Source organism: Chanodichthys erythropterus, chromosome 3, assembly GCF_024489055.1.
Source record: "Chanodichthys erythropterus isolate Z2021 chromosome 3, ASM2448905v1, whole genome shotgun sequence".
Classification (NCBI taxonomy): Eukaryota; Metazoa; Chordata; class Actinopteri; order Cypriniformes; family Xenocyprididae; genus Chanodichthys; species Chanodichthys erythropterus.
The window spans coordinates 46,955,585-46,968,267 of NC_090223.1; the positions used below are offsets into that span (position 1 = coordinate 46,955,585).

The 12,683-nt window shown below is 36.0% G+C and overlaps 3 protein-coding genes across 3 annotated transcripts; 2 read left to right on the top strand and 1 right to left on the bottom strand.

Moving 5' to 3' along the window:
* The first annotated feature begins 183 nt into the window (after window positions 1-183).
* On the top strand, window positions 184-936 carry LOC137017839 (hemoglobin cathodic subunit beta-like). The gene is made up of 3 exons (XM_067382536.1): window positions 184-316; window positions 436-658; window positions 746-936. The coding sequence occupies exons 1-3, from the start codon at window positions 225-227 to the stop codon at window positions 872-874; spliced, it is 444 nt and encodes a 147-aa protein (XP_067238637.1). The 5' UTR covers window positions 184-224; the 3' UTR covers window positions 875-936.
* Window positions 937-5,310: 4,374 nt separating this feature from the next.
* Window positions 5,311-6,519, bottom strand: hbaa2 (hemoglobin, alpha adult 2). Its single transcript, XM_067382539.1, has 3 exons — window positions 6,362-6,519; window positions 6,050-6,257; window positions 5,311-5,541 (listed from the first exon to the last, which is right to left on the bottom strand). The coding sequence occupies exons 1-3, from the start codon at window positions 6,454-6,456 to the stop codon at window positions 5,413-5,415; spliced, it is 432 nt and encodes a 143-aa protein (XP_067238640.1). The 5' UTR covers window positions 6,457-6,519; the 3' UTR covers window positions 5,311-5,412.
* A 1,088-nt stretch (window positions 6,520-7,607) lies between these two features.
* hbba2 (hemoglobin, beta adult 2) lies at window positions 7,608-8,425 on the top strand. The gene is made up of 3 exons (XM_067382538.1): window positions 7,608-7,765; window positions 7,885-8,107; window positions 8,195-8,425. The coding sequence occupies exons 1-3, from the start codon at window positions 7,674-7,676 to the stop codon at window positions 8,321-8,323; spliced, it is 444 nt and encodes a 147-aa protein (XP_067238639.1). The 5' UTR covers window positions 7,608-7,673; the 3' UTR covers window positions 8,324-8,425.
* The last annotated feature ends 4,258 nt before the right edge of the window (window positions 8,426-12,683 follow it).

The following is a 12,683-nucleotide window of genomic DNA, read 5'->3' on the forward strand; positions in this document are numbered from 1 at the left end:
CACACCATATTTATTTTGTGATGTACGAAATGGGTTCCCCAAATCCATTTTCCCAGTTTCTAATCAAAATGTAATTAAGGTTCGGATCCAAGTACGAATAGGTACCACACATAGCCAATCAGTCTCTGCGACTGGTGTGGGGCGGAGAGTGCGAGTATAAATAAAAACCCCTCGCGCATCTGATTCAGCATTCACACTTGTTGAATAAAATAGACATAATCACAATGGTGGAGTGGTCAGCTTCCGAGCGCAGTACTATTGCTAATGTCTGGGGCAAAATCAACGTCGATGAAATCGGACCGCAGGCTCTGGCAAGGTAATGTGATAGCGTGGCAAATGTTATAGCCTATACATACATAACACGTCGTTAATTCAATTATGCATTTTAAAAAGAGTTTTGATTTGTATAGATATTTTCATTGTTTCATATGACAGGGTGCTGATTGTATATCCCTGGACACAGAGGTATTTCGGTTCCTTTGGAAACCTTTCCAGTGCAGCTGCAATCCAGGGTAATCCCAAGGTGGCACAACATGGTAAAACTGTGCTAAATGCGTTGGAAAAAGCCGTGAAGAACATGGATGACATCAAAGGCACTTACTCCCAACTCAGCCAGCTGCACTGCGAGAAACTCAACGTCGATCCAGACAACTTCAGGGTAAATGCTTTATTTTTCAAAATATGAGCGTATTAAGAAAGATATCACTTGTTGTCTAACAAATGCACGTTTTCTTGACTCACGCAGCTGTTGGCCGATTGCCTCACTATTGTCATTGCGACCAAATTCGGACCCGCTTTCAACCCTGCAGTTCAGGCCACCTGGCAGAAGCTCCTGTCGGTAGTTGTGTCCGCCCTCACCAGCCGTTATTTCTGAAGTCCTGCTCGAGATCTCTGCCTCTATTCAATGATGATTCAACGTATTAAAGCGTTGAAAAATGCAGGCTATAAATAAAGCAATGAAACCAGGGGTGGATTGTGAGACTTTTTATTCATCAAGTGAAAAATGTTAGCCATTTCTCGTTGATTATGAGCATCAACACTTCTTTCCAAAATGAACAAAACTTGCCATCATAATCAGCATTGTCGGTGAAAAGATGTTCACCTTGCAGTGGTCATGGAGTAAATATTCTTAAAACACTCAACGTTCTCTTAAATTGATCTCTATTTTATAAGCAGACTTACAGACTGTGCCTTTTGACATACAGATGGTTTCGTGTCAGTGGATGCCACCTGCTCCAGCTCTGATGCAAGCTGTACCTTATATTTGTGCATTATATATATATATATATATATATATATATATATATATATATATATATATATATATATATATATATATATATATATATATATATATATATTGTTCAGAGTTCTTGTCGCTTCAGGTTATGATGTTTGTTCCTCATAATCCTGCCACTATCCTAATATAAATTCTTGTTAGTAATGATTCAGGTACAGGATACATCTTTCTTATATGAGTTGTCCTGTCTTTTTCCATTAAATAACTTATTTACAATGAGATAAGAAGGACACCAAGTTGTCACTAAGCCTTTATTGGTGTGTTCAACTGTGTGAAGATAAGATTAACTGAGCTGAAGATTCAAAAGTGTAGCATACACACACAATAGGTTATATTTTTATCGCAAGAACTGCTGCTGCAGCACATGTTTGTCTGTGTCAGAGTATGGATCTGTGTGTTGCATTTCCTAAATGTGCAAATCAGGATCAGAAAGAGCTTTATTGCCAAGAATGTTTACAAGGAAGCTTCCAGTGCAGAAGAAAGTGCAGTCATACATGATGATAACAATAGTATAAGATTTTTTTAAAATAATATAATACAGTAGAAAAATAGAGAAAAAATATATAATTTACTTAATGAATGTACAGATGTTATTTACAAGAGTAAAGTTTATGTTATTTACAATATCAATGTATTGTAATAATATAATGTAATATAATAATATATTATTGATTGCTTATCAATATAAGCAAATCATTTATATAAATTAAATAGATAAATGACATTTGCTGCAAGAAAAATGGAAATAACCATTTTTGAGGAAACATTTAGCGCAGCTTTCAGTCAATATGAGCTAACATTGGGTTAAAGTGTGTAACTCAGTAGTTGTTACTTTAACCCATGTGTTCTGTGCAATGTGTACCCAGTGCTGAGTTGCCAGTTGGCTTGTTTTTAACCCAGCTATTTCTGGAGTGTGGATTATGTACAAATTGGCCAAAATTTGATCTGATCTTCAGGGGAGGGAGGAGGCTCTGAATTTGGATGAGGAGCAGACTGAGGAAGACACAGAGGAGATGACCCTGGTTGTGAAGATGAAGAGATGAAGGTGGGTGGAGCCAGAGCGGAGACCGGAGGGACCAGAGGAGACGCGAGGAGCAAGAGGATGACAGGAGGCTTAAGCCTCTGAGGTATTGTCAAAAGCCCAAGTCCAAGTACTAAAAATCCATCTGTCTGGATGAAAAGCACTCTGCACTTCTGGCCGTGGTATAGACTACTGCTTAATGCTCACATTTGACTAAACGCCCTTGTTTTATGTTTCATTTATTTAAATAGCTAGATCGCAATCTGGATTAATCGCCCACGCAATCTTATTCCTAAATGACAATGATTCAGCTATGTCTATTAAACCTTTAACAAGTGCAATCACACTAACATTCGAATCTGCTTCCATGCTGCTGCTGACCAGAGAGAGCTGCTAATGTTTAGGTATGAAACAGCTTCACAGTCTTTTCAACCGCACAGTATCTTTATTTCTGTGTTACAAACACTCAAATAATCACAGAAATATTGGGATAAAAGTTTATAGTCCAGATATAATCTACATTAGCGATCAAAATAGAGTAAATCACCTTTTCAAAGTGACTTGATGCTTCAAATAAAGATTGTATTCATTACAACGTAACGGCAGTATGGTGAACCTATGCTAACATTATAACCTCAGTAGCCCACATTAACACCCATTTCTCATTATGGCATATATTAACATTATATTAAAGCTGCTCTCTTTGTCGCCATCTCTGTTTGAAACATGATTGCAGTCATATGCGGAACAGTTATCTGTAGCTGCGTTGTGCGTCGGCTGAATCAGCGCGGATGAATCTAATGCTTGCTGTCAATCACTGCACCGGTGTGGATACTGTACTTCAGAATGTACTTGTTCAAAATTTGATTTTGGATAATTTTTAACCAAAAAAAGTTGCGGACTGCAGCTTTAAAGTTACTTTTAAAGTATATCAGTGGTCTACCCCTAAGTTGTAATGAGATCTACGCCCTTGTCATTAGACTTATAAAGTCCCTAAATGCATATTTCCCCCATTTAAAGACTGTCCCAGATTACCCAAAGCATGCTGTCCCACATTCTCAATCATATTTGATAAAGTGGGACAACAAAAAAAATGTTATAAAGAAAAAAACTAAAACACATTTTCAACACTTTAATACATATTTTGTTGCTTTAATAGATCACAAACATAATTTAACAACAATTAGCAACATTGTCTTATTTATTACAGATTTATGTCCTTAACATAATCAGAATCCTATGTCATTGACCTTGTCAAGCAGTTGCCAGGGGAGCTTCTTGATTGACAAGTGCCCTGCCCCTTTCTGTGGCATCACCCCCATGAAGTCATGTAATTTCAGTTACATTACATCCATGCTAAACCTATAGTAAAATTCATGTTGACTAAATTTTTTTAGAACAGGAAAGAAACACACTGGAGCTTATAGGTGTCCCACATTGCCCAATGTCCCAGATTATCCGATTTAATCTACATGCAAAACGAATGTAAACTACTTTGTGAAGCTTTACCAATCCAAATAATAATTTCCTTGTAATTTGCATCTTGGGTTTCAAAAGTTAGATAGCCATACAATTCAAAATCTCCAAAGACCTACAGCATATAAACCTTTCAAGACTTTTATCTCTGAGCTTTGTACCCAGCAAACATTGGTACGACGGCGAAATTGTGTCCCTGGCCAAAAATTGCGGTAGGATGCCGGTAAAAATATGTAGCACAGAACATTTCATAAAAATGCATTCATTTTCGTTTGTACATGTCTACAATTCTCTGGGGTTGTATGTATAATTGTTACTTTGACTTTTAGCTACGTGTAGTTCATAATTAATTAAGATATAATGTCAAACACGTCCGGGACATGTCAGAGGGATGTCTTTTCAACGGTCATTAAATGTCCACATTTTTGCTGGTTAGCCTATGCTTTTGTAGAAGTCAATATATTTTTAAAATTGAAAAAACACTGCCACAACATTGTCAATGAAAATAAAATCAGTGTTTTACTCACAGAGAGTTGATGTTATAAATCTCCAGAGTGAACATTAAATATGTTAAATTAGCCTATGTGAAAATCATGTTTAGTGATGTTCTATGTGAATATTATATTATAATTATGTTATGAAACGTAATTATTACAATATAAACTTTTAAATTATACGGTTTTGAACTGTAAAATAGATAGTAAACTGTGCTAGCTGTCCTGTAAAACCTAAAACGTTACTTCCGTATTTTTTACGGTAAAATTCTGGCAACGGGTTTTTTTATCGTAAATTTTACAGGGATTTTTTTTACAGTATAGATTTAGGAGTTAACTCAACACCGCTGTCTTGAATATGTTTATAGCCTCTCTACCACATCTCGCTGTTTAAGGGCTATTTTGTGTTCCATGTGTCCTGTACACTGATTCATTGCACTAGACTAGAATATATGCATGATTAGATGGATGTTTTTGACCTCTGCGCTATTGGACTTTGTTTTGTTCCTCCACTTTAACCAAACCTTTGTGTAAAATTGCATTTTATACCATTTCATTTACTTTGCATTGAGGAGATCATTCAAAATGATTAAACAAGAATCTTCTCTCTTGTTTTTATTTGTGTTGGTTAATTCATTTTTAAATATTATATTATAATTTAAAGTTCTATAATATTTTTGGCTACTACAACCAGGATCTAAACCATATTTCTTTAAAGACATTGACATAGGATAAACAGAATTCAGAAAATAGGTTACAGAGCACTTTACAGAAAAGATATTTCTTTATTCTTGTCATCAATAAAATGCTACTGATATGGTGCTATAAAATTAGAGTAACGGATTGCCTTCAGCAGCAAAAAAAATTGAATCAAATAGAAAGATCCTGCTTTAAATGCTAATGAGGGTCATCTCAGCGACGTGTCTGAAAGGGTTAAAGGACAATAAATCATGCAACTCAGCCTGTGTCGCCCCATTGATTTGGTTCATATCGTCCGGAAAAAACACGTACAAGAGATGTTTTGATTGTTGTTGATTTTATTTATTGCGTCTGATATTTTACTTTTCATTATTTCAAGTAGTTCTGTTTGCAGATAAACGAGAAGCCCCTGAATGATGATCTTATCTGTATTTATCAGCGAGAGCAGCAGACAGAGCCGCGAGAAACTTGTCCACGGACACGTGCACTTCTGCGGTGAAGTCAGCGGGGAAATTAACTGCAAGAGTCACGAGGATGTTATGGGACAGAATCTGAAAAGAAAAAGAAAAAATAACACAAAAGTAGTAAATGAACAATTAATACACTAATAATCCGCATTTTTATTTCACTTCTTGGATGTCTCCTTTTGATTGAACTCAGTGCTCAACACCATGATTTGGGTAGCCCGATCACACGAAAATGCGTATCAATAGTACGAGTTTGTAATCTCGTAGAATACGCCAAAATGGTACGCAGTTTTTCGCGTGCATATGATACGCACTTTATGGCGTATTAGCTATATGTACGAAACCCCCATCCTACCAAAGAGCGTATCATATACACGCCATAAAGTGCCAATCATATGCACGCGAAAAACTGCGTACCATAAGCACGCCAAAATGAGTTTTGGCGTATTTCTACGAGATTACACACTCGTAGCCTATACGCATTTTCATGTGATCGTGTTGGAGCGTCAGATTATCTTCACACTTAAATGTTGGCTACACTCAAGTGAAAGGATTGAAACACTGCACAAAAAGCACATAACTGTCTTCTCACCTTGAAGTTTACAGGGTCAACGCGAACCTTAGTGGCATGGATATCACTCAAGGCGCTCATTCCACCAATAAGATCATCCATTTTTCCCACAGCATCACTGATGGCTGTCATCACAGTTTTGCCGTGTTTCTTCACTTGGGGAGAGCCGAGAGAATAATCAGTCCAATCAGGAAAATATATTTTAGTCTGAGGGTAGACGATGAGCATTCTGAGGAAAGGAGATGAATACGTTTGTATTAGGTTTGGCAAAACTCTTCGACATTGATTTAGGCTAGTAGGTGTCCAAAATTAATTTAAATGTTGAGGTCTTACCTGGCCAGCGCTTCTTGGCCTATGGCATCAGCCTTACTAGAGATTTTACCCCAGAAGTCCTTGACCAAGGCTTTATCTTTAGCTGTCAGACTCATTTCTAGATCCTTTCCAATTCGGTATTAGAGGAGCAAAGTTTTAGTTGAAGGATAAGGGTCTTTTTATAATGTGCTGCCACACCCAACAGAGCATCAGCTCCACCTCTCAGGTTTCAGCCAACAATTACAGACGAATTTTGTCAATTCATTTCATCATTCATTATTTTATCAAAATAGTTTTATTTATTTATTTTAAATGAGGAAAACAAAACAGAAAATCTATGAATCCATTTTGCACCATCTCTTTTTAGAAACCAGAAATACAGAATCCTTTCGAACATAATACTAAAGGATTGCGACAACTCTAACAGTTTTATCACTAAATTTAAGAAAAAGTAATGTAATGTATTGAATGTCTTGGCTGTTTTGTCTGAAATCATAAAAACGATATTTTCCTTGTTTTTTTATTAGATTAACAATATTTATTGGAACAATTTGTATTTATATTAGGCTTCAGTCTGCTGTTTTTGCATGAGAGATGCTTCGCTTCGGGGTCGTTTTGGGACACCAAATGGCACCTAAAGGGTGGGGCAAATAAAAAAAGAACAGAACATCCGATTAAGATTAAGCAAATTAATAACATTTTGAAAGGGGAGGAACGGGTCTGAGTGTCCAGATAAAGCAAAATAAGCTGGCAATCGTTCAAATTAAAAACTTTAATTAGATGTTAAATGCGTTCATTTTAATTTCATGTCAATTTTATATGAAGAATATACATGACTGAGTTTTTCACCTATATAGAGATTCATTTGTCTAAATATTATAACAGAATAGGCCTATTGTACAGCTTTGACTATGTGCCATGCGACTCATGTGCCTAGTGTTTTTCATTATTTATTATTTTAGCATAATTAGGCCGATAGCTATAGGGTTTGAACATTTTCTGAATTTGCAATTAAACAAATCACAATATAAAGCCTTAGATTTTGGATTCTTGGAGCAAGCACAATACACACAACACATGGGTCCACATTCATGATTTTGATTATTAAATCCATATTTATTTTGTGATGTACGAAATGGGTTCCCCAAATCTGTTTTCCCAGTTTCTAATCAAAATGTAATTAACTAGGTTCGGATCCAAGTACGAATAGGTACCACACATAGCCAATCAGTCTCTGCGACTGGTGTGGGGCGGAGAGTGCGAGTATAAATAAAAACCCCTCACGCATCTGATTCAGCATTCACACTTGTTGAATAAAATAGACATAATCACAATGGTGGAGTGGTCAGCTTCCGAGCGCAGTACTATTGCTAATGTCTGGGGCAAAATCAACGTCGATGAAATCGGACCGCAGGCTCTGGCAAGGTAATGTGATAGCGTGGCAAATGTTATAGCCTATACATACATAACACGTCGTTAATTCAATTATGCATTTTAAAAAGAGTTTTGATTTGTATAGATATTTTCATTGTTTCATATGACAGGGTGCTGATTGTATATCCCTGGACACAGAGGTATTTCGGTTCCTTTGGAAACCTTTCCAGTGCAGCTGCAATCCAGGGTAATCCCAAGGTGGCACAACATGGTAAAACTGTGCTAAATGCGTTGGAAAAAGCCGTGAAGAACATGGATGACATCAAAGGCACTTACTCCCAACTCAGCCAGCTGCACTGCGAGAAACTCAACGTCGATCCAGACAACTTCAGGGTAAATGCTTTATTTTTCAAAATATGAGCGTATTAAGAAAGATATCACTTGTTGTCTAACAAATGCACGTTTTCTTGACTCACGCAGCTGTTGGCCGATTGCCTCACTATTGTCATTGCGACCAAATTCGGACCCGCTTTCAACCCTGCAGTTCAGGCCACCTGGCAGAAGCTCCTGTCGGTAGTTGTGTCCGCCCTCACCAGCCGTTATTTCTGAAGTCCTGCTCGAGATCTCTGCCTCTATTCAATGATGATTCAATGTATTAAAGCGTTGAAAAAGTACAGGCTATAAATACAATAAATACAGGCTATCAAACAAGGGGTGGGTCGTGAGTCTTTTTTATTCATCAAGTGAAAAATGATATAGGCATTTCTCACTGATTAATGAGCTTCGACATTTCTCTCCAAAATGAACAAACTGTTGTCATCATAATCAGCATTATCAGTGAAAAGCTGTTCACCTTGCAGTGGTTAAGGAGTAAAAATCTTCTCACTCAAAATGCTCTTAATTTGCAGACTTAAGGACACTGCCCTTTGACAGACAGATGATTCTGATATGGATTTTGTGTCAGTGAGATGCCACCTGCTCCAGCTCTCATACAAGCTGGGTCATATGAACATATTTGTGCATTACTCATATTGGCCTGCATTAGGATGGTTCAGAGTTCTTGTAGCCTTAAGGAGATGTTTGGCAAGAATATGTCATTCTCCTTATATAATTCTGCCACTAATATAAGTTCTTGTTAGTAATAATTCAGGTACAGTAAATATATCTATTTGTTATATGAGTTTTCCTGTCTTTTTGTATTAAAGAACTTATTTAATTTGAGACAAGAGGGACACCAAGTTGTCACTAAGCCTTTATCAGTGTGTTCAACTGAAGATAGGTTAAACTAAGTAAGATTGAGCTGAAGATACAAAAGTGTACACACACAATAGGTTATGATAGTGCAGACATATAGGAATTACACATAAGAGATGGAATATAACAATAAATGTAAATAATGCAATAAAATATACACTCTAAAAAATGCTGGGTTAAAAACAACCCAAGTTGGGTTGAAAATGGACAAACCCAGCAATTGGGTTGTTTTAACCCAGCAATTGGGTTGTTTTAACCCAGCGGTAGGGTTAAATGTTTGCCCAACCTGCTGGGTAGTTTTATTTAACTCAACTATTGTTTAAAAATTACTGTATTGCTTAATTAAAATTAACCCAAAGTATGTTGGAAATTAACATTTATTAATGTTCAATGAATATTTATTAAACAGTAAAAATTTATTAAATTGCTTATTAATACATTTATATTAATAAACTATTAAACTATTAAATTTATATTAATAAAATATTAAAGCTTAAACATTCACCTTTTGTCTATTATTGTTGCCTCTAATTGCATCTTGTTTTTAATTTCCCAACTATTTTGGGTTCATTTTAAGCTCGCCATATAGCAATTTTTAAACAATAATTGGTTTAAATAAAACTACCCAGCAGGTTGGGCAAACATTTAACCCAACCGCTGGGTTTGTCCATTTTTAACTCAACTTGGGTTGTTTTTAACCCAGCATTTTTTAGAGTGTAGTAGTAGAAAACTAAAGAAAAAATATACAATTGTTTTAATGAATGTACAGATATGCTATTTACAAGTGTACAGTTTATGTAGTACAATGTACAATATCAATGTATTGTAATATAATATAATAATATATGGATTGCCTATCAATATATATAAGTAAATAATTTATATAAATTAAATATAGAAATAACATTTGCTGAAAGAAAAACTGAAAAATTAGCCCAGCTTTCAGTCAATATGAGCTAACATTGGGTTAAAGTGTGTAACCAGTTGGGTTAAAATGTGTAACACAGTAGTTGTTACTTTTAGTGTTTTGTCCAATGTTTACTCAGTGCTGAGTTGCCAATTGGATTGTTTTTAAACCAGACATTTGAACCAGTGTGGATTTCAGCACAGATTGGTCAAAATTTTATTTGATCACAGCAACATGTGTTGCTGCTCCCCATAGTTCAGCTTGCACATTCAGCCTCTCCCAAGGGGTTGGGTTTATCAGAATGGGTAAGGGATGAGGGAGCCCAACGGAGCCTAAGGGATGGCAGTCCAGGGTGGAGCTGAGGGAGCATTGAGCCAAGGTGAAGCCAATGTGTCAGAGGGCCAAGGTGGAGTCCAGGACTCCACCAAGATTATATCCATAACAATGTAACACCAGGTAGCAACAAATGACTGGCATGGCTGGGCTCTGGGTCTGGAGCTGGGCTGGCGATATCCTCATCCACGATGTAAACAGTAAATGGAGAGTCATTTTGTACCAGCACTGACTCCACAAACTCTGCAAAGCTCCCTTGAGGAACATCTAAAGGTAGGTGTGGTCAGGGTAGTGAGTTTGGTATGCCAGGTCGAAAAAGTCCCTAGTGTGATCTTCGAGGGAGTTATCCTCCTACTTCAGGAGGAGATGGAGTGCGGGAATATCCATTTATAATGTTCGCTGTTTAACCCTTTCACATGAAAGTTTAAAATATTTTTCAAGGGGACCATTATTTAGAATGTATCACTTTATTGTTTCCATGGTGATGCATCATTGCTTGTCACGTGACACACCACAGCCACAACAGCACTGTATGACTGATGATCTGCTTTTATTTAATTTTTTATTCAAAATATTCCCAAATGTGTTAACTATAGCATGAAATATCTGATATTCTGTTTGTCAAATATGTGCAAGTGAATGTGTTTTTCTCACCTTTATAACTTTATAACGTTTTTCACCTTTATAACGTTCACATTAGTTGAGCTATACGCACAATGGGCACCGCCATGTTAGTTTGCGCCGCAGTTCAGAGAATCAGATCTGTTGGATTTACAACACGCAAATTCATCCAATTCTCCTGAAGTACATGAAAGTAAGTTTGTATATGAATACAAAGGATAATGTGTGACACAGAATGAACAAATAATAACAAAACTTTAAGAACAGACAATGAACAAGGGAGAACTGAGGGCTTAAATACACAAGGAAGGTAATCAATGAAATAGGAGACAGGTGATAACTTATGAGAAACCATGACAATTGATGAATTACTAAAACTAAGGCAATTGGCTAAATCCGAAAGTTTTAAAATGCTGCTTTCGGAGGAAGCATTCCAAAATAGGAAGGCATCAAGGCACGTCTGAATCCAATGTTAGCTTCACTTCCTGTCTCCTGAGATACCTTCACCTGATCGCTTTCTGAAGTCAGCATAGATGTATCCTTCACTGCCTTTGATATCCCAGAATCCTGTGCGTTCCATTCGGTGACAGCCGAGCTAGAAAAAAATGGTGTCTGAAAGTTGTTGTTTCTGGTCAGTTTGTGTGTAAATATACTGTAACTTGACTGTTGTTTTCCACTTCTGATGACATTTCCAGCAAGAAATTAGCATATACTGTAGTAAATAATTTTTTGTTTATTAGTTTTTCAGCAAAAAACTTTGTGTTTTGGAAGTTCAGTTACATGACAACTGTGTTTTGGGGGCCTGAAAACACAAACTTTTCAAAGTGCAAGTTTTGAAAACTGTACCATTATTGTCTCCATGTAAACAAAAACATGAATTTGTGAAATCTGTGACATCATGCGCATGCATCTATAAGAGCATAGTGTTACTTTACAAAGTGACATCATCACCAACTACTGGCCTGGCATGAACAATACAGCGTTTTTAGTCATTTTCACAGATGCTTGTACCTTGTAAATGTACCGTAAAACTAGACAAGACAGAGAAACAGAAAATAACTGTGATATCTGCTGTCGAATTGGGCTCCAGGTACAAGGTTAAGGACCACTGGAATATTGTCATCATTCTAGGCAGTGTAGGCATGCACAGAAGACCAACGGCCAAGGTCAGGATTTTCGTGAAAGAACCATGTGAATTGGGACGATGTCAACTTCAGTAAACACAAAAGTTAGCTATTGAGGCTTCATTCTAAGTAACCAATATGAAGCGTTCAAACAACGAAGTAGGCCTATTATCATTATGTCAGTAATTATATATGGACATATGCATATGGATTATCATAATTTTTAAAATGTAATAATTAATATTTCATTATGGATTTTCATAATTTAAAATATAAAACATTAATCTATAGCTAGGCCTACATGAAAGTAGGAAAAATAAACAATGATGAACTTTCCTTAAATTAAAGACCTTTAAAAAACAATTTATTAAAACTTAAACTTATTGCCTTATGTGTTTTACACACACACACACACACACACACACACACACACACACATTATATATATATATATATATATATATATATATATATATATATATATATATATATATATATATATATATATATATATATATATATATATATATGAAGACTTCAAATGCAAAAGTGCCATCTGAAATTTCTTCGAAAATTAGCAATTTTATCAAGCTGGTACGTTTGGGTTCAGTCATTTAACTTTAATGGCAATTAATAGGTCATTTTCATTACCATTAAAGTGACATAACTGAACATAAACATACAAGCTTGATAAAAAAAGCTCATTTTAGAAGAAAATTTCAGATGGCAC

What these genes read in the sequence shown, in the direction of transcription:
- LOC137017839 (XM_067382536.1), top strand. Translation starts at nt 225, where the DNA reads ATGGTGGAGTGGTCAGCTTCCGAGCGCAGTACTATTGCTAATGTCTGG. An exon ending in GGACCGCAGGCTCTGGCAAG is followed by an intron (nt 317 to 435) that starts GTAATGTGATAG and finishes TTCATATGACAG; the next exon opens with GGTGCTGATTGTATATCCCT. An exon ending in TCGATCCAGACAACTTCAGG is followed by an intron (nt 659 to 745) that starts GTAAATGCTTTA and finishes TGACTCACGCAG; the next exon opens with CTGTTGGCCGATTGCCTCAC.
- hbba2 (XM_067382538.1), top strand. Translation starts at nt 7,674, where the DNA reads ATGGTGGAGTGGTCAGCTTCCGAGCGCAGTACTATTGCTAATGTCTGG. An exon ending in GGACCGCAGGCTCTGGCAAG is followed by an intron (nt 7,766 to 7,884) that starts GTAATGTGATAG and finishes TTCATATGACAG; the next exon opens with GGTGCTGATTGTATATCCCT. An exon ending in TCGATCCAGACAACTTCAGG is followed by an intron (nt 8,108 to 8,194) that starts GTAAATGCTTTA and finishes TGACTCACGCAG; the next exon opens with CTGTTGGCCGATTGCCTCAC.
- hbaa2 (XM_067382539.1), bottom strand. Translation starts at nt 6,456, where the DNA reads ATGAGTCTGACAGCTAAAGATAAAGCCTTGGTCAAGGACTTCTGGGGT. An exon ending in GGCCAAGAAGCGCTGGCCAG is followed by an intron (nt 6,258 to 6,361) that starts GTAAGACCTCAA and finishes TCCTTTCCTCAG; the next exon opens with AATGCTCATCGTCTACCCTC. An exon ending in TTGACCCTGTAAACTTCAAG is followed by an intron (nt 5,542 to 6,049) that starts GTGAGAAGACAG and finishes TTTTCTTTTCAG; the next exon opens with ATTCTGTCCCATAACATCCT.